Here is an 18739-nt window from a genome sequence, read left to right as displayed (position 1 = left end):
AAAAAAAAAAAGGCATATCAACATGCGTAACCAAGCGGCGAGCCTCACTTAAGTTTGGATCCACAGTGGTCGCGAACCACACGGCTTGTCAAACCACATACCTAGCAAGGCAACCAAAAATAAGGCAACCGCCCGTGATTTTGTCTGGGAGAACCCCCTTATATCTCTCTTCTCTGTCTTTATGATCGTAAATATTTCACTCAGACATCCTTCTCCTGTCTATTATCGGGTGCGAAGTCTTCGTGGCCTCTCGCCAATCTGTCCGTCCTCGAGCACTGCTAGACCCTTGAAATGCACATCACATCCTCCATCGGGTCCATTGCCTATCACATGAGTCGTGATATCACACATTACGTCTCATACAGCGGCTGATGGCCGCCACAGTGCCCTCTCATGTTGTTCATGGGGGGAATGGGTCTGAAACCGCTGGGTAAGCCGACAGAAGTGCAGCAAGGTTGTGGCCCTTGACTAACAGTTCAACGAAGGCTTGGCCACACTGGTCATTCACCCCTTGATCGGCATACTCGACATGTCTATGCATCGCGATTGTATGTCAAGTCGCACGATGAATCATTGTGGCTTGCCGTGCTTCGGATGGCCCTTGGAATTCACCCACGACAATGCAGATGTTCACGTCGCTGCAAAGATGGCGTGGAATACGAAGGGCCATCGGCCGGAGCGTGACTGGGAAATCGTGTATTTCCGCCCTGTTTGGCAGATTGTGTCCGTCAACCCATCGATGCCATGAAACCCTCCTGCGTGTGTAATTTGCCTGACAACTTCACTTTCAGGAGAACATGTGAGAAAAAGACTTTCGGGAACGGACAGTGCTCTACCCGACAATTTTTCCCGCCAGTATCAGGCAAGAGGCTAATGCCAGTGTCCAGAGTTTGTGCGACCCTCCAACTGTACAGGGCCGCAGATCATGTTGTCTTGTAACTGGCTGTTCGGCTGCTGAAACCCCGACACCTGGCGAGTCCGCTGTACGGCCTTGTTGTCTCCCGATATACTGCTCTCTCTGCCTTTTCCCTTTCCACCCATGGCTATGACTTGCCGCCTGTCTCGGCTAGCACGAACGGTGTTACTCTGGCTGGGACATGGCCTCTTGTCGCATCCGTTGACAATGCGGCGATTGCTTCGAACTGAGATTCTCAAACGGTTCTCGCATTGCGTACGAGTACATTACCCCCCCAGGCCCCCACACGTGGGATTCGAAACCGGGATTGCTCGACGTGCATGATGGTGCTTTTCATAGGATGCCATCAGAAAAACCGGCGGCCCTTTTTTCACTCCGAGGGAGCCATGGTTGGGAGCCCCCATTCCGCAGTCTTATTACCACACAGCACACGGAGAAACGAGCAGTGATAGGCTCGAGGGATTACGAGCCCAAGGCCCATGGACCCCTTTGCCCCGGTCCCCCAAAGGCCTCCAGCTATTGGGCCACGACCACAGTGGTGGTGGTGGTGGTGGTCAAGCTGCTGGAGAAATTTTCCAAGCCCAGATCGGCCCAAAGAGACAAGACGAGCCCTGTCCCCCGACAGGACTACCTCAAAAGCCCGCGGACAACCACCCGCTGGTGGCGTGGGAGTACAGGCAAGCGGGACATCCAGCCTATGGCCCAGTGGCTACAAAGGAGCAGCCAGTATGCTTAGCATCCTATGCCGGCCTATCATACCCATCCCGCTGGATGGGAGAGCTCGGGACTGGGGCTGATAAAAAAAAAATGCGAGCAGTGTTGGGTCCAGCTGCCGCTCCCGCAGTCGTGGGACACGTAGAGTGAGCCCAACGTACTCTTTGCAAGCGCAGAGGACGGGGAGCGATGGCTGATAGAACGAAGCATACGAGGGACCTCGGAGATCCAATGGCACCTTAGTCTGCTCTCACCGGTTCGGCAACGAGCGTTCACGAGACGCTACCACTTATGTATGTCGACGTCAACCTTCGTCCTCAGTCCTCCGCGCAAAGAGGGTTTGAGCCGCAATGTCCTCAACTGCCCGCGCAGAACACCCATCTTTCTTTGGCCCGATCTGATACTAGTGGCCAACTGCTTTCATCGTGCTGCAACGTTGAATACGTAGCATCTCGGCCTAACTTGACCAGGAGCGAAAGTAGACTTTTGATAGCAACTGGCCTTGGGCAGCGATAGCTGTGGCGTCTTATGGAGGCTCTGGATAGTCGTGATGAGCAGCGCGGAGTTGATGATATAAGACTCTACGCCGGCTCTCGAGACACCATGTAGTACCTCCCACGAACAAGCCATGTTATCGACCTATCGACCTGCCAACCCTGACCCCTGATCCCACGACCGTCAGGCTTATACTACAGAGAGCAGCAGTGGTTATCATGTCGGTGAGTATTGTTGCTCTTCGTGCCCATACATTCTCCTTTGCTTTCAGCCCTGGACGGCATGGGTGTTCAATGCTGTCTATCGGAGTTCTCGAATCAACCAGCAGCATCCTAATCCATCGTCTTCTACCATAGGCCAGAGGCTCACATAAGCATGCGGGGGCAAATGGCAAGCACAAAGCCAGCGCGAGTAGCAGCAATCACCAGCTCAGCCACGATCCCGGCAGCTTTCTGTTCGTGATCAACGAACTCGTTGTGAAAGACGACGATCGTTACAACAGGGGAGATGATTGGTTCAACCGCGAACCGCCATCTGAAGCCCGGGGTTTCGAAGGCGAGATTACCGGCACCGTTATGAGATATCACAACGGGCAAGTTACGGAGGCTCGTGGATATCGGTGGCTTCGGGGCGATTTCGACACAACTCGCAATGCGTGGCCTCCCGGCTATCTGTACAGATACGACTCGGACGGGTCGCCAATGCTTAGCGATGACGGAAACTTCCAGTGCGCGACAATGCACAACCAGCTAGCAGTCTTTTCCTGCAACCCCCTACTCCCGATTGCGATCTTCGTCGGAGACCCTTTGTCCGCCAGATCGCTTGCCCGAGTCCCTTTGCTCTTCCATCATCCGGAAGCTCAGCCGGGGGTATCACATGCGGTCCATACGGACAGCCCCGCGGGGCAAGGTGGAGGCATGCGCAAGTTCGTCGCGGGAGCAAGCCCTAGCTGGATGCCAAGCTTGGTGCCAAAGACGTACCGTAATCCGTATGATCCGGTCCCATCTCGTGGACTTTCGGGGGAGCTTCCCATCATACTTGGTCTGATGGCGTTCAGCGAGGCCACATCCGAAGGGGACGAGGCGGCAAGGCGTATATTCCTGGAGGAGGGTCGATGGCGCAACGGAGAGTGGCATCATTCTGCAGCTCCCAGAGGATGTAAGTGGTCCCCGACCCCTTTCCGTTCATGTAATGCTTTTCTTGCTGGTTATTATTGCCAGTTTCTGTTTCAATCTCTTTCCTATCCTAAGCTACTCCACCCGGTCTGCTCCATGGCTATGATGGTTCGAGATACTAACCGGCGTTCCAGATGCCCGTTCTGCTCAGGACAAACCACTCGGCTTCCTCGTCACTGTCTTCTACGATCCGGAAAACGAGGCGTATTCGAACCAACAGTACCTCCTTGACATGGAATGGCGGCGCGTGATTGTTCGGGAGAGCAGGCGCTAGTCCGGTCTCTCGGGGCGGGTTTCTGCTGGTTTTGGCCCTCTTTGCTTGTCAAGATTTCATTCATTTTCCTCGTTTGCGCTTGCCTTGCTTTGTTCGATGCTTCATTTGGTGCTTTTACCCGTCCCCCTTCCTGTTTTTGTTCCCCCGCCTCCTCTCCTGCCCCCCCAGAGCACAGTTCTCGGTCGATCGAAGCTTGTCGATGCTGAGTACCTCATACGTTACAGTTGATCGCAACAGCAGACCGCGGAACTATGTTGACCCTCGCCTGCTGCGGTTCCCTGACTGATTCTTCTTCTTCCTCCTCCTCCTCTTGACTCCCCTCTCCTTCTTCCTGTTCATGTTAAACAGTTTGCTTTCTTCTTGCCTTTTGCCTTTCCCCCATTCATCTTTGTTTCTCACCTATATCTTAACCCTCATGAGATTTTCTAGGATATCAAGCAATCTCAATTCATTTACTCCTATTCATCCACCTGCTTCTTCCCTCTGCAGTGATGACCACCTATTGGGGGCTTCTCTATGAAACAAAGCCCCCCCCGCTTCTGACTAGTCTTCTTTCCTTATCCCCCCCTCTATCTTCTCGCCAGCAAATCATGCCAGCAATGCAGTAACGCTTCTTCTTCCTTCTTGCACAAACCTTTCTGAGCCTGTTAAATCGCTATACATTTGAATAAAAAATCGAAGGAAAAAAAAAGCTTTACATGAAGTATTTACGGCTTTGTTGCTCGCACCCGTTCATATCACCTTGTAATGCCGGTTTGTAGAACAGACGGCCCGCCGCATGATTAATATACCTTCCCTGATGTCACCCACTTGTTTCTTGTTCTGTACCCTTTGTACCTTTTATGAAAGTCGAGCCAATTCGACGATAAATCTGGCTCAGACTACATCAGGCAGTCTAACGGCAATGTCGCCAGACTGCGTAATGTATCGAACCCATGGGAGAGAAGGGTATTGAAGCTACAAGCCCACAAATTAGCATACCGAGACATAAGAAAAAGGACGTGACAGCGTTTCAGAATCCCTCTCACCTTTGGCTCAGTAATCTTGAGATATCGAACCTGGATCCCACTCGTCGTAAAGTAGGGAATCTCAAACTTGACCTGGATGGGCCTCTTGGCGCCCTTGCCACCGATGCCTCCCATGCTGCCTCCGAAGCCGCCCGTCATGCCGCCGCCGTGCTCGTCGTCCCCCCTGACGCTGGGGAGGCCCAGCTCGGCGCGCATGAGGAACTCCTTGTTGCCGCCAAACTGCTTGATCTTCCAGACGATGGCGCTCTGCTCGGGGGCGTAGTGGACGGAGCCGATGTTGGTCCGGAAGCGCGGGGAGTCGGCATCGTCGGGGACGGGGACGATGATCTCGACGTTGTTGGCCGTGCTTCGTCGCTTGAACTGGGCCTTGGCCTTGAGCATGTACTCGATGCGGGAGCCCGAGTGGGACTCGACGAGGCACTCGACCCAGATCAGGGGCTTGACCTGGGTGTTGAGGCGGTACGACATGAGCTCGAACTCGCCGTCGGGGGGGATGAAGGAGATTGTGCGGTCGTTCTCGAAGCGCGACAGCCGCACGCACTGGTGGAACTTGACGTCCTCCATCTCAATGGCCTTGCCGCGCGTGGACCGGCCCGTCGTCTCGAACATGACCTTGTCGTTGAGCCCCAGCCGCAGCTCGGGCATGCCGCTGAGGTAGCACTTCATCTTGATGGCGCCGAGGATCTCGCTCCTCAGCACGTTGCCGTTGGCGCTGACGAGCAGGTTGAGGCTCTCGACGACGTCGAGGAAGACTTCATTCTTGCGGTAGCGGATGCCCTCGGATCGCCACGACACGGCGTTGGTGACGGCGATGGGCGGGCGGGCCTGGATCTCGAGCTTGTGCGACTCCTGGGTGATGTACTCTTGCAGGATCTTGGATTCGGTCGTCTGGGGGTAGCCAAAGTCCATCATCTCGTCGAGGAGCTCGTAGATGACGACGAAGTTGTCGCGGATGGATTCTTCCTCCAAGGCCTTGAAGTACTCGGTGAAGACCTCGACGACCTTGTGCAGGAAGAGCAGGATGCCGGCGGCGTTGGTGTTGCGCTTCGTCAGCGCCAGGAGGTATAGGTTGTTGTGGCGAATGTACAGATACTGCGCGCGTGTCAGACAGCATTTCTTCTTTTTGGTTCATACGGAGGCTCGGCTTTCAGGGCTAACGGACGTTGATTCCTTCGTGGGAGAAGCATGGCGGGACGGCTGAAGACTCTTCTTCGGCTTCTGACAGGAGGACGGGGAACTTTTCGACGGCGGACATGGGAATGTCACCCCTATAGTTTCGGGCGAGGAGGGTCTGGAGCGGTCGTGTTAGATGTACGCAGCGTCTCGCGCCGATTGGGCATCATGCCCCCGAATAATCACGTTACCTTGCCCTTGAGATCTAGAAAGAAGAGTGCGGACGCCATGGTCACTGTATTATGTGGAAGAGGAAGAGAGGACGGAGATTCGACCAGGAGAGATGGCGGGGAGGAGGGGCAGTTCAGAGGGATGAATTCGGGGATTGGCGCGCCGGCCAGGGAGAAGCGAAGGCCAGAGAAGACGCTGGCATGCGCTGAAGAGGTCGGGAATCGTCTGGAGGGCTGCGGCGGTTCAGTGCAGGGTCATGATGGCGCGAGGCTGCAGCTGGTTCGCGATGTCTGGAGGAGCTGCCACTCGAACCGGACAACTGGTTGCTCACCGCAGCCTGCGATAGGCTGGAGCATGGCAGCAGGGGTGACTAAGCATGGCCGGCAGAACTGCGGCTGTGGGTGGGCATTCGGGAACATCAGTCACGTGGCTCGGAGTTTGTTCTGTTCCTGAAGCCCCACTATCGAAAAAAAAATCCAGTATTCAATATGAAGCTTGGTTTGCTTTCTCTTCTTCCTCTTCTTCTTCTTCTTTTCTCTTCTCTCCAACGCGCCCATTAGACAGTGCAACTCATCCTTCACCTGCGACCGCGTGGCATTCTGTCATTGCAGCTGCAGAGCCGTGGATGAGTTAGCGATTTGGCGGTGCGGAGAGGAAGGAAACTTGTTTCTATACGGTTCATTAAGAGCTGCCCGCGTGTGTTTCCTGCTTTGGCAGGATTTGATTGCTTGGGCGGCGTCAGAGGAGCCACACATTTCATCAGCGTTCCTTTTGAGGCGAGACTGGACGGGATTGGGTTGGGTCGACGGTCGGTTTGGAGCGCCGAGTGACGATGTCGATGCGTCGGTTGATGTCGCTGTTGAGCAACCCAACGCCCTACGACTACGACGGTCTGTTTGTTCGTTGCATGTGGCATTCGATTCGAATAAGCACACAAGTGCTAGGCATTCACCTGCGCGCGAGCTTTCCTACGCCTCAGCCAATAATTGCTCTGCTGTGGCGTCGCCGCGCGGAAGACGGGCAGCTCGCGCCAAGTTGCGGGAAGCACCATCCCCGTTGATGACTTGGAACACATGCCACGATCTAGTTCTTCGTCCACGACCTACAGTGCGGTTTGCCTCACGCAACAAGGCGGCGTAAAAGTGCATCATGTGACGGCTGGAAGCTAGCAGTTGAGCCAACAGGAAGCTGCTCGGAGCATTTTCAGCGAATAGGTATCTGGCCGCCTGAGACACAACCGTTGCCGCTGTTGGGGAAAACGTCGAGGTGCCTGTGCGAGCACTTACCCGATGCATTGACTGACGGACTGCTTGAAGGAAGTCGGGAGGCGACCCGAATTGCGACGGTATGTGATGGGCTGAAGAATCCATGATCGCCCAGCATCTATTACATCTGGACACGGAGAGTGTGTCCAGGATCCCCGCATCTGCACAAACACACACACACAACACCACACCACACACACAATCAGGATTCGGGACAAGTGCAAGAACATTCCAGGCTATTGCGAAGCCCGTCTTACGGAACGAAGACGGCTTCTGCTTGTGCGTTGCGACCATGGCTTCAAGCTTTGTTGGGGATCGTGGCTGGTGATGACCGGTGGCCGGGCTAGAGATGCTAGAGATCATCAAGGTCGCCCTCGCTCGCTCTCAGCGCGATTCGGAGATGCAAGGCAGGGTCCGGCCCCAGGCGTCGACGGGCTCAGTGGCTTCTGCTCACCTCCCCCACACGGCGGCGTGTTCTTGGTGAGAATTCTCGTGGCCATGTGAACAGCTAGAGCCTCGTCTGGCAAGCGTTGGTGGCTCCCAATTACCCCTAACCCCCCACCGGGAGAAGGTGGGCGTTCCAATCAGGACGAGGGCACCCTGCGATTTCTGGAGGTACAGACAGTACCTACAGGTATGATGGGATAATCAGGAATATCGCCGCATGGACTGTACAGCTTTTGCATGTGTCGTTGCACTGGAAGCGGCTGTCCGCCGGTGTGAGTTCGGAGCGAAAGGCAGTTGGGCTGCTCAGCCGAGAGTCCGGGGGGGGGAAACGAAAGCACATGAAATTCGACATGAAGACACAGAGTTCTCGTCTCTCGGTGGGGAAGCGAGCAAGTTGGGGCAGGGAACAAGGGAGCAGGGGAGCAGGGCGAGCGTCGCATTGCATGTGATTGTGCTTTGCAACCGCCCAGGCACGTGCTGGTAGCCGGTACAAGTACATGCGCAGTTCTGGGGGCGACGATGCACATGCCGAACCCAGCAGTTGATACAAAGAAGCGGCGATTGGTTCAGAGTTGACGCCAGATGTTTCTGGAGAGCGGCGACTGTTCGTTTCAAGCATGACAGGCTCATGGCAGCTACAGCTTCGAGTTGTCGTCGATGGACAAAAGATGCTGTACGGAATGTACAGATACCCGCACTCGCATCTCCATCTCCATGGGCAAGCTCGAAAGTGCCGGTGCTTGTACAGTAACCGCGCCCTCTGGCTCCGGCCCGATGCAGTCAAATACAAGTCCATACAAGCAACACACACGCACACACATACACATGCAAAAACAAATGTAATCATGACAATGATGACGGGAATGCCAAGCCCATGATTCAGGGACTTGATTCGACTGACGGGTGTGCAGCAGGTACATACTGTATCCTGGCTTGAGGTGCCTCTGCAAGCAAGGATGGCACAGGCCCTGTTGGCTGGTTCGTTCTGGATTTATTATATTGGCTGATAAACTGCTCTCTTTCTCCAACCAGTCAGGCGTCCATCCATCCATCCATCCAGCCATCCATCCATCCATTTCACCCGTACGGGTCGGCAGCCATGTCTTGCCTCTTTTCCCATGTGGGATTGCAGCGTCTATTCTGCTCCACGAGCCGAGAAACGAGATGGACGGGATGAGATGCAGCGCAACGCAACGCAACGCAACCGCAGTTCGGGGCGAGCGTTTGTCAATGTCCGAGTGAAGGTGGCAGTGAAATGTGCCTACTGTGGCTCATACTGTGGCATCTGCAAGCAAGGGAAATGGAAGATTCGGCGTCTTATTCTGCCATACAGCATAAGGTAGGCAGCTGGACGGGAACAGGCAAAAAAACAGCTTCAGCTTCACATGCTCCCCCATATTTGGTGAATGAGGTACCGGTACTTTGAACATGCAGCGCCCATCAAAGACATGATTCAGAATCACAGGCCGGGCGCCCTCTCTGCCTCTCCAGGACCCTGCAGACTCAGACCCTGCAGACATGCCGGGCGCCTGACCTCACAAGGACCCTCACCAGCTGCGTACAGGTACCAAGACAGCTCTGGCGTTGGCGTGTGTGTTTCGAACAGCTTGAAGAGACAGCAGAGGTGCTTGCTGTACGGAGTACATGATAATCAGTCACACACACACACCATTTCCGCTGGCTCGGGGATCCCAACAAATGGATCGTCTAGCGGATGAAGGAAAGTCTGTTTACGAAAGACGATCATTTGTACTCATCGTCGAGATCGATCAATGGTGAAAAAACTAAGGCGTACTGAAGCAGTACGAGTTACAGGGGCTTGGGCGTAGAAAGACTGGGGGAAAAGATCCAAGGCATCATGTCCAGAAGTACCTCTACAGCTACGACGATGCTTCGTCCCGACCTGACTCGGCGCAAGTGGATGTCCGCCTCTCTTTTTCGCCAGTTTCCCTCTATTTTCCTCGATTAAGCCCTTGTCTTGTTTCTTGTTTGCCCTCTTCGTGGCCGTCTTATCATTCTGCCTCATTGGTTGTTATCGCATGTATGTATTTATCTCAGGCAGTCCGTGGCCCAGGCATCTGAGAATATCACTCTGTCATCGTCCTCCCGTCGGCCGGGTTGTTGAAACTGCCGTTGCGTCGCCTTATTATCGCCATTGTCATCAACCCTCCAGCATCCATCCTCCAAACATCCACGTGCCCAGGCCACCCTGCTGTGTCTGTGTCTGTGTCTGTCCTGGACAATAAGGGCCCAGAGAAGCAGTCACTAGGTACATGATTCTACCTTGTGCTGTACCGAGCGCCCTTTTGAAGCTATTCTCGCTACCACCACCACCATCAGCATCTCTCTCTCTCTCTCTCTCTCTCACACACACACCATCTCCTTTTCTTCTGTTCCTCTTTCTTTCTCCTCTTCGTCTCCAACTGATACCCGCACCGAAGACAGCCACAAAAATTGCCTCCGGCGTTTATTCCCGCCATTGACTGACCCCTGCCCGCCCCCGAGCTGTGCGTGCGTGCGTGTGCGCAACGTGCGTACAGTACCTACCACTTATCAGCCGGTTTCCTTTTAACCCCCCAAATTGCGCCGCTCCCATACGTGCATATTCCCTGCCCTCGCCTTGTACTGTATGCGCATCTGCGTGTGTGTCTGTATGGGCCGCAATCACATGCCATGCATCGCCAGACGCTCGCCAACCGTCAACCGCCTTCGGCCCCCCTCGGACAATCACTTGCACCACCGCTGCCGCCACGGCCTCACGCTCGCCTGCCGCCCATCAGCGCAATCGCGTCGATTCCTTCGATCCCCTCCAACGCCCCCGGTGCAGGATTGAGCGGCGCTGATTTGCGGCCACTGAATGCGCCGTCATTCGCAGCAGCATCATCACCATCATCATCAGCATCATCATCATCATCATCATCATTCGCATCATCATCATTCGCATCATCATCATCAGCAGCGGCAGCAATAGCATCTTCAGCATCACCCCCGGCGACTCTTCTCCCCGGTCCCCCCAATTACTCGCAGCGCCTCCCCTCGCCTTCGTCCGCCGCCGCCTCGTCCATGCAAAACCATCGCCAGTTCCCCAGCCCGTCCGACAACGACCGGCTCCCCCCGCTGGTGCACCATGACGGCGACGGCACCGTCTTGCCGTCGCTGAGCAGCATCACCGGCGACGTCGCCATGCGCGGCGACGACCAGCACCGCCACGCGCAGCTTCCTCACAACCCGCAGCATCTTCACAGCCTTCCCAGCATCCACAGCCCGCCGCCGCTGCACTCGAACCATTGGCCGTCGCCCTTCAATGGCCCCGCGGCCTCGTCGCTCAACTCGTATCGCCAACCACAGCCGCCTCCCTTCCACGCTCCCGACAGCCCGGCGACCCTCATGGACATGGACGGCTCTGCAAGCGTTGCCAGTGCGGCGTCGCCATCGCCGGATCGCATTTACGACGGGACGCCGACGCCCAGCAGCCTCACGCTCGACGACCCAGACGTGCGGCTTGCGGCCGAGGCGCTGGGCGACTTGCGCGCAGGTGAGTGATCATGGCGCATTGCTCAACTGTCTACACCCAGACGCTAGATACTGACTACTTCCGCCTGCACAGACTTTGTATCGTCGCCGCCCGACTCCTCCTCGCTACCGCCCATGAGCCCGCCCATTGCCCCCTTCCAGCTGCAGCAGACGAAGCCAAAGTCGCCCAAACCCGAGCCGCTCTTGTCCCTCCTTACAACCGCCCATCCCCTCGTCGCCTCCACCATTGGCGGCGCCAGTTCAGCCTACGGCGGCGCAAAGAACTTCTCTCCGCGATTCAAGTCTGGCGCCGAGTACGTCGAGGGCTACTTGACCCCCATCGCCAACACAGTCAACTCCGTGGGTAGGGTCACGGGCGTCGAAGGCGGTGTTCGGTGGTTCCTAGGCGCAGGCCGTCGTCATCCAGCACCCACCTCCGATCCCGACTCCAGCGGCTCTAACAAGAGGCGGAGGACGGGAGAGGGCAGCACCAGCGGCAACGGCGATGTTCATGGGTCGCCCGTCATCAACGGTCTTGACGACTTGTCCTCAGTCGCATCAAAGACGCCTCGCCGCCTATCGACCGCCAGCACGGTGGACACGCTGCCGGCCTACGATGATCAACGCTCTCCCGCCTACTCGGAAACCGCGCCTGCGACTCACAGACCCCCGAGCAGCCAGCCGTGGCAGACGCGCTTGATGATGTCCACGTCCGGATTGAGCGTTGCCATGAGCGCCGAGAGCCTCCGCAGTCTCAAGTACTGCTTGCGCTGGCTTCGATGGACCAACGATCACATAGACCGGGCCATTCTCAACCTGAAGCACGCACTGGAGGAGTATGAAAAGGCAGAGAAGAAGGAGCAGTCAGAAGGAGGGCCGTCCACCGAGAACCCAAGCGTGGCCGAGGCCATGGATGTGGACGGCGCGGACAAGGAGCAGAAGCCCAACCCGTCGCGGAGCGAGATTGCCGCGCGGATCAACAACCTCAAGGGCGACATTGTCAAGACGCTGCAAGACGTCATCAACAACGTGTCCAAGTATGCCGGCGGAGCGCTTCCCGAGAACGCGCGGGTGCTTGTCCGCCGCCACCTGACCAGCCTGCCTCAGCGCTTCCGCCTGGCGACCATGTCCGATAGGCAGTCGGAGAATGCCAACAGGGACGGCGACTCGGCGCTGCGTGACGGTGCGCAAAAGGTGCTGGTGCTGGCCAAGGAGGGCCTCGACATGGTGACGCAGGTGACGGGCGTCTTGGACGGGACGATTGTGAGCGCCGAGCAGTGGTGTGAGAGGATGGGCAAGAGGCGGACGGAGGACAGGGAAGAGGAGCAGGAGGCGGCCTCGTCGAGGCAACGAACCGAGTTCAGCAGCGACGTGAAGACGGCCTAATCTGAAACGAAAGAGGAATGGGAGAGGGGAAGCACAGGAGAAAAGAGAGGAGAGGAAAAGAGGGAACGGCGATGCCGATCATGGTGGAGGTCAACGACGGACGGAGCGAGGGGGATAGGCAAAAAACACCAACGAAATCTATCAACAACAGCTGTTTTACGGTCTCGGGGGCAGGGAGACGCCCAGCGAGTGCAACTACTGCAAAAGACGAGACAGGGCGACAACAGGACTTGATCTGGTCTCGGATTAAGGGGTGTGTGATGGGACCATCTTTAGGACGACGACCTTCTTGCAGACCAGGGCTGGATTACTTACCACAACGGACGATACTCCTTCATTATCCTTGTCCTTTTGTTTCAACGATTACCAAGACAAAAACCCTTTGCCTATACGGCTTTTCCTTATCTTTCGAGAGTTGAAACAGCTTGGTGGGGTGCATCTAATCTACGGTTGTCGGGCAGTGGCCCAAGAAGATACTGCGTGCTTTTTCTTCTTCTCTTTTGTTTCTGAGCGTTGTTTGATCTCTTTATTTCTGTATCTTGTTTCTATTATTTCGTCAAGCTTTTTCGAGCAAGGGAAGCTGCATCAATGACCGATTTTTTTTTTCATCTCTCGTCTTCTTTCTTTGTTGATGTACCTAGTCATTTCTGAGCATTTCAAGAAAAGATGCTTGTATGTTGCTTGATGTTTTGGATGCGGGATGCATTGACCTGCGAGATATAGCAATCGAACTGTTTCTTTTATGGTGGTCTATGTTATTTCCTTGAAAATGTGATGTGTGTCTGTTTACTTATTAAAGTGTTGATGGTGGTGTTCTAAACTTTAGGAATTGTCAGCTCCATCACCTTTCTCGTGTCTCATGGCAATGACAAGTGCTCTATACGGTCTGGTCCATCGTGCCGGAAGATGTATCGCGAGACATGGTCGAGAAAGCTGCACGCTATGTGGAATCTCGACAGCAGAGATCGTGTAAGTGGTGAGTGGGAAGGCGTCTCATTCTCCGTCTTCTTGGCCATGACAAATGAATGTCACCATGGATGAAACATAAGATTATCGGCGATTCTCCATGAAAGTCGTCTATCCGCACTCGTTCCTTCGGAGATACAACTGAAACTTATAGATCACGATGCTGAGAAAGCCTTGCGACGATGCTGATTCCAACTTCAAGGAGGTCGGTCCCGGTACAAGATCCGAGTACGCAATTGCTCACCAATCCATCTCACGAGGCATGGGGAATGTCGCTGCACTGCTTACAAACCATCGTTACAGAGAGAATCAACAATCTCACATCTATCCGTGCCAAAGCACCCATCTTCACGAATATGACTGCTGTGTTGTTTCTGATTACTATACCGCTACCAGCGGAGATAGAGTCTTAAATCCTTTTCATGGCGGGACATCCCGTCGAAAGCAGGAGCTCAAGATCGCTTCAGTACTTTGTACCCCGCGGCATCATCCGCCCCTCCTGCAAGGGTAGGCTGACTCAGCTGAGCCCTCCACCTCTTCTCTCAGTGCTCACCTTTGGTTCAAGTTCTCTGCCAGGGTCGCAGCGGATTGCATGAAATAGGCATGGATGGAGGAATTCAATGGACGTTACATAATCCGAGAATTGCGGAACGCGTTCCGTCGACGAAGCTGTGACGCACTTGTTAGGTTTTTGACGTAGTTGCCGTACTAATGGACTTTGTGTTGTGTTGATGAAACGGCTTGAGTTTGCCGCTTGCGGGGAGAGACCCAATTATGGCGTCAAAGACGGATAGAAGACATGCCGAGAGAGAGAAGCTCGGAGAACTGGTATGGAAGATGAACGGAAAGCAAAAATCGAAGGGGATATATAAAGACTGTGTGGATCGCTGGTTTAGAGCAAAAAGATTGAAGCTACAAGCAAACAAAAGCACATCAAACAATCGAAACCATAGCTGCTCAACTCGACAACTCAACGAACTCCTGTACTTACACGACCATCTCATCTGAACAATTGACATCATCCGCAATGGCTCCCAAGAAGGTCCTCGTTGTTCTCACCTCCCACGACAAGATTGACAAGATCAACAAGCCCTCCGGCTGGTACCTGGTAAGCTGTCACTCACACATACACACTCTCTCGTCTTCATAACCCAACCAACAAAGCTCTAACAAACACAACCACAGCCCGAGTTCGCCCACCCCTGGAAGGTCCTCTCCGACAAAAACGTCGAATTCACCGTCGTCTCCCCCAAAGGCGGCGCCGCCCCCCTGGACCCCTCTTCAGTCGAGCAGTCCAAGGAAGACTCCGTCTCCGTCTCGTTCCTCAACAACCAAAAGGCCCTGTGGGAAAACACCCTCCCGCTGAAGCAGTTCGTCGGCCGCGCATCCGAGTTCGACGCAATCTTCTACCCGGGCGGCCACGGCCCCATGTTCGACCTCGTCGACGACGCCGACTCGATCAAGCTGATTGAGGAGTTTTACAGCGCAGGCAAGGTCGTCGCCGCGGTGTGCCACGGCACCATTGCGCTGGTCAACGCCAAGCAGGGCAACGGCGAGCCGCTGCTCAAGGGCAAGGAGGTGACGGGCTTTACGAATGCCGAGGAGGAGGCCGTGCAGCTGACGAGCGCGATGCCGTTCCTTTTGGAGGACAGGGTCAAGGCTGTCGGGGCCAACTTTGTGCAGACGAATGTGTTTGGGAACAAGGTGGTTGTTGATGGGACGATTGTCACGGGGCAGAATCCCGCGTCGGCTTCCGAGTTGGGTGAGGCGATTGCCAAGGCGATTGGGGCTTAGGTGATGGGCATGGTTTTGGATTGTCGATGGGATCACGATAATAACAGCAATTGAATCCTCCAGAAGTCTTATTGATTTATGCTCGTGAATACATACCTAGTGATGATCGTCATTCGAAAGTGAAAGCTGCCATTTGATGATGATGGCGAATTGCTGCAGCAGCTGGGAGCTACAGCTACAGCTCGGTACAGCACTCGAACCCCACTAGAGCCGCTGAATCTCGCGCTGTAAGGCTTCCCACATTAGCGGCCTCGGCGAGTGGGGTTTCGACCTGCTGAATTGGTCGGACAACTTCCAGCCTTCTCTCCCCACAGTCAACTTTAGACTCGCAACCTCAACCTGCAATCCTCAGCCTCATCACCATCCAACGCGAATCCCTCCCCAACATCGAAGCAATTGCCATCTCACCGCACAAGCACCCATCGCAGCTGCAGTTTCAACTGCCCAACTACCGCCACCATGGCGAACGAAACGCCCAAGCTGCTCTGGAACACAGAAAACGTCAAAGACGTCGCCGAGTCGGTGGGCATCGGGTCCATGAGCGACGAGGCCCTCAAGGCCCTCACCCAGGACGTCGAGTACCGCATCGGCCAGGTCATCATCGAGGCTCTGCGCCTCATGCGCGCTGCCCGCCGGACGACCATGACGGTCAACGACGTGTCGCTGGCCCTCAAGGTCCTGGACGCCGAGCCTCTGTATGGCTACGATTCCACGCGGCCGCTCCGCTACGGCGAGGCAAGCCTGGGGCCCGGCCAGCCGCTGTTTTACATTGAGGACGAGGAGGTGGATTTTGAGAAACTGATCAATGCGCCGCTGCCAAAAGTGCCGCGCGACATGAACTTCACCGGTAAGCTCTCATCTACGTGATTGCCGTGCAACATGGCTTGGGTACGCAGCCGCTGACACCTACCGTAGCCCACTGGCTCGCCATTGAGGGCGTCCAACCTTCGATACCGCAGAATCCGACCTCGGCCGAGCTTCGACCGCAAGACCTGCTACCCAAGGGCCCGGGCGCTAATCCCGCGCTGTCGGCCTTGGCTGGGAACGATACCGGGGCGGGCCAGCCCGCTGTTAAGCACATCGTGAGCAAGGAGCTGATTCTCTACTTCGACAAGATCCAGGCTGCCATCCTCGATGACAACCCGGATGAAGAGGTTGTGCGACTGCGTCAGGCTGCGCTTGGGTCTGTCCGAGACGATCCTGGTCTGCACCAGCTGGTTCCGTACTTTATCAACTTCATCATGGACAGAGTCACACACCAGCTGGACGACACATTCACCCTGAAGCAGATGATGGAGCTGACGAATGCGCTGATTGAGAACAAGAGCTTGTTCCTAGACCCTTATGCCAGCTCACTCTCTGCACCTGTGCTTACGTGCTTGATGGCGAGGAAACTGGGCACGGACGAGGGGCAAGATGCCCTCAAGGAGCAGTATGATCTCCGACAACTGGCGGCTTCGCTGCTCGGCCGCATTGCTCGCAAATACTCAGCCTCCAACTCGTTATTGCGGCCGAAGCTCACGCGGACCTGTCTCAAGTACTTCCTGGACCCCACCAAACCCCCTGCCGTGCTCTACGGTGCCATTCACGGCCTGCTTGAGGCGGGAGGAATGGAGGCGATCCGGGTCCTGGTTCTGCGCAACCTCAAGAGCTTCGACGCTGGAATTCTTCAGCCTCTGAAGGAAAAGTCGCAGGGCTCTATCGAATATGAGATGCTCGTGCAGGGAATTGTACAGGCCGTCGCCTCTCTCGCGCAGAGGAAGGAGCCTGTAGGGGGCCCGGATGCGCAGATGAATGGAGTCAACGGCAACATTTCTGCCTCGGAACTTGCCGAGCTCAACGACTTCATCGGTCCCATTGTCGGCCAGAAGATTGCCGCTTCTCGCAATCACCATCTCATCAAGACGATCCTCGATGCCCGGTTTCTAGAATAACGAGGTGGCAAGCCATGGGGCACAGGTGTTACGGCAGCATGAAATGGCGCACGGCGTTTGGGATTGGTTGATATCCAGGAGGGAAGCTCAACCCATGACATTGACACATGGTTTCAGATTGGTTGTATAGGTTTTAATAGCATTTTTTTTTCTGGACAATTAATAAACAGCCGTTTTACGGCCATTCAGTTTCCACACACGACCAGCTCCCTCGTCTGGTATCTCCTTTCCCCCTCTTTCCTCCAAGCCCTCCATTGCTTCTCTCTTTTTACAAGCCAAAAGCCAGGTAGCCACCGCCAATGAAGCTCGAAATCCACAGAAGCTTCTCTCCCAGAAGAATGTCCTTCTTAGCGAAGCCAACACCCAAGTCGTAGATCAGATGCTTGATGCCGTTGATGAAGTGGAACGTAAAAGGGAACGCCAGGCCAAACTTGATGGCGCCCTTGACGGCAAAGGGCAGGGCCGCGAAGCCCGACGCCAGCGCGGCGCTCTCGACGTGGAAGCCGAGCAGCGGGGAGACGAGGTACGCGGTGAAGTAGACGTAGGCGGCTCCGGAGAGGGTGCATCCGGTGATGCGGGTCCAGGCCGAGGCGCCGAACCAGGTCTGCTCCATCTTGTAGATGCCGAGATGGGGGGCGACGGGGCGGTTGAGGCGCTGGCTGGCGAGGACCTGCTGGCCCTCCTCGGGGGAGAGCTTCTGCGTTGTGATGGGGCGGGCGGCGAGGGAGGACGGCCTTGAGGAGCTGGTTGAGAGGGTGGCGGCGAGGAGGGATCGGGGGAGGGTTTTGGCGAAGAAGGGGGCGGGTGCGGTTGCGCCTGCGAGGAAAGTTCATGGTTAGCAGGGCTTCTCTTTGTGTTCTATGGGGGTTGTGTCTTTGGGTTGATGTGAGGCTATTCGCGGATTGCATGTGAGATGGGGGATAGAGAGAGAGAGAAAAACGCATGACGTACTGCGCACGGCAGCGAGGCCGAGTCGGTGGGCGTTCATGGCGGCGATGTGCTGCTGGAGGGAGGAGGATTGGACCAAAGAAGAAGCAGCTGTTGACTTGGGATTGTTGTTGTTCCGCCCCAGGCGCAAAAGAGAAGCTGCTCGTCCGATTGTTTCTTCTTGCGGCTTTCGTAACGAATTGCCCGACTGTCGACGAGCTTCGGAACGGAAGTTGCGTCGGTTCCTCGGTTTAGCTGGGCCAATCAGGGAGCTGCAATTCATCATCTCCAGATCACGTGAGGTCCACTCATTCATCCCCACGAACATCGTTATCACGTGCTTTTCCGAGATACTGCTGACTCATCAATTTGCAAGAGCTACATATGTTCTAGCTGGAAATTTCGCGCTTTGGGTTGGAATTTTCTTTCTTCTCTTTTTTTCTTCTCCAGATAGTCACGAATGTCCGCCGCGCGGTGCCTTGTTATACTATGGGCATCGAATTCCGGCATGGCCCGTTTTTGGGCTTGGGGACGTTTGGAGAGGAATTCTGATCCTTCGTT

At 55.4% G+C, this 18739-nt stretch overlaps 7 protein-coding genes across 7 annotated transcripts; 5 read left to right on the top strand and 2 right to left on the bottom strand.

Moving 5' to 3' along the window:
* Positions 1-529: 529 nt before the first annotated feature.
* Positions 530-748, top strand: CCMA1212_004108 (uncharacterized protein; the record flags this gene model as incomplete). Its single annotated transcript, XM_073701426.1, has 1 exon — positions 530-748. The coding sequence occupies one exon, from the start codon at positions 530-532 to the stop codon at positions 746-748; it is 219 nt and encodes a 72-aa protein (XP_073560444.1).
* Positions 749-2343: 1595 nt separating this feature from the next.
* CCMA1212_004107 (uncharacterized protein) lies at positions 2344-3574 on the top strand (the record flags this gene model as incomplete). The annotated part of the gene is made up of 3 exons (XM_073701425.1): positions 2344-2349; positions 2482-3283; positions 3435-3574. 3 exons carry the CDS (start codon positions 2344-2346, stop codon positions 3572-3574), a joined length of 948 nt encoding a protein of 315 aa, XP_073560449.1.
* An 876-nt stretch (positions 3575-4450) lies between these two features.
* CCMA1212_004106 (AP-1 complex subunit mu-1) lies at positions 4451-6005 on the bottom strand (the record flags this gene model as incomplete). Its single annotated transcript, XM_073701424.1, has 4 exons — positions 4451-4531; positions 4603-5694; positions 5765-5893; positions 5967-6005. 4 exons carry the CDS (start codon positions 6003-6005, stop codon positions 4451-4453), a joined length of 1341 nt encoding a protein of 446 aa, XP_073560450.1.
* A 4326-nt stretch (positions 6006-10331) lies between these two features.
* On the top strand, positions 10332-12557 carry CCMA1212_004105 (uncharacterized protein; the record flags this gene model as incomplete). The annotated part of the gene is made up of 2 exons (XM_073701423.1): positions 10332-11193; positions 11266-12557. The coding sequence occupies 2 exons, from the start codon at positions 10332-10334 to the stop codon at positions 12555-12557; spliced, it is 2154 nt and encodes a 717-aa protein (XP_073560448.1).
* Positions 12558-14297: 1740 nt separating this feature from the next.
* On the top strand, positions 14298-15317 carry CCMA1212_004104 (Glyoxalase 3; the record flags this gene model as incomplete). The annotated part of the gene is made up of 3 exons (XM_073701422.1): positions 14298-14302; positions 14436-14631; positions 14709-15317. The coding sequence occupies 3 exons, from the start codon at positions 14298-14300 to the stop codon at positions 15315-15317; spliced, it is 810 nt and encodes a 269-aa protein (XP_073560088.1).
* A 459-nt stretch (positions 15318-15776) lies between these two features.
* On the top strand, positions 15777-17251 carry CCMA1212_004103 (Transcription initiation factor TFIID subunit 6; the record flags this gene model as incomplete). Its single annotated transcript, XM_073701421.1, has 2 exons — positions 15777-16164; positions 16233-17251. 2 exons carry the CDS (start codon positions 15777-15779, stop codon positions 17249-17251), a joined length of 1407 nt encoding a protein of 468 aa, XP_073560446.1.
* A 268-nt stretch (positions 17252-17519) lies between these two features.
* Positions 17520-18239, bottom strand: CCMA1212_004102 (Succinate dehydrogenase cytochrome B; the record flags this gene model as incomplete). The annotated part of the gene is made up of 2 exons (XM_073701420.1): positions 17520-18067; positions 18203-18239. The coding sequence occupies 2 exons, from the start codon at positions 18237-18239 to the stop codon at positions 17520-17522; spliced, it is 585 nt and encodes a 194-aa protein (XP_073560447.1).
* Positions 18240-18739: the final 500 nt, after the last annotated feature.

This window comes from Trichoderma ghanense (assembly GCF_004382785.1).
Source record: "Trichoderma ghanense strain CCMA-1212 chromosome Unknown scaffold_3, whole genome shotgun sequence".
Lineage (NCBI taxonomy): Eukaryota > Fungi > Ascomycota > Sordariomycetes > Hypocreales > Hypocreaceae > Trichoderma > Trichoderma ghanense.
This window is presented reverse-complemented; position numbering and strand designations above follow the sequence as displayed.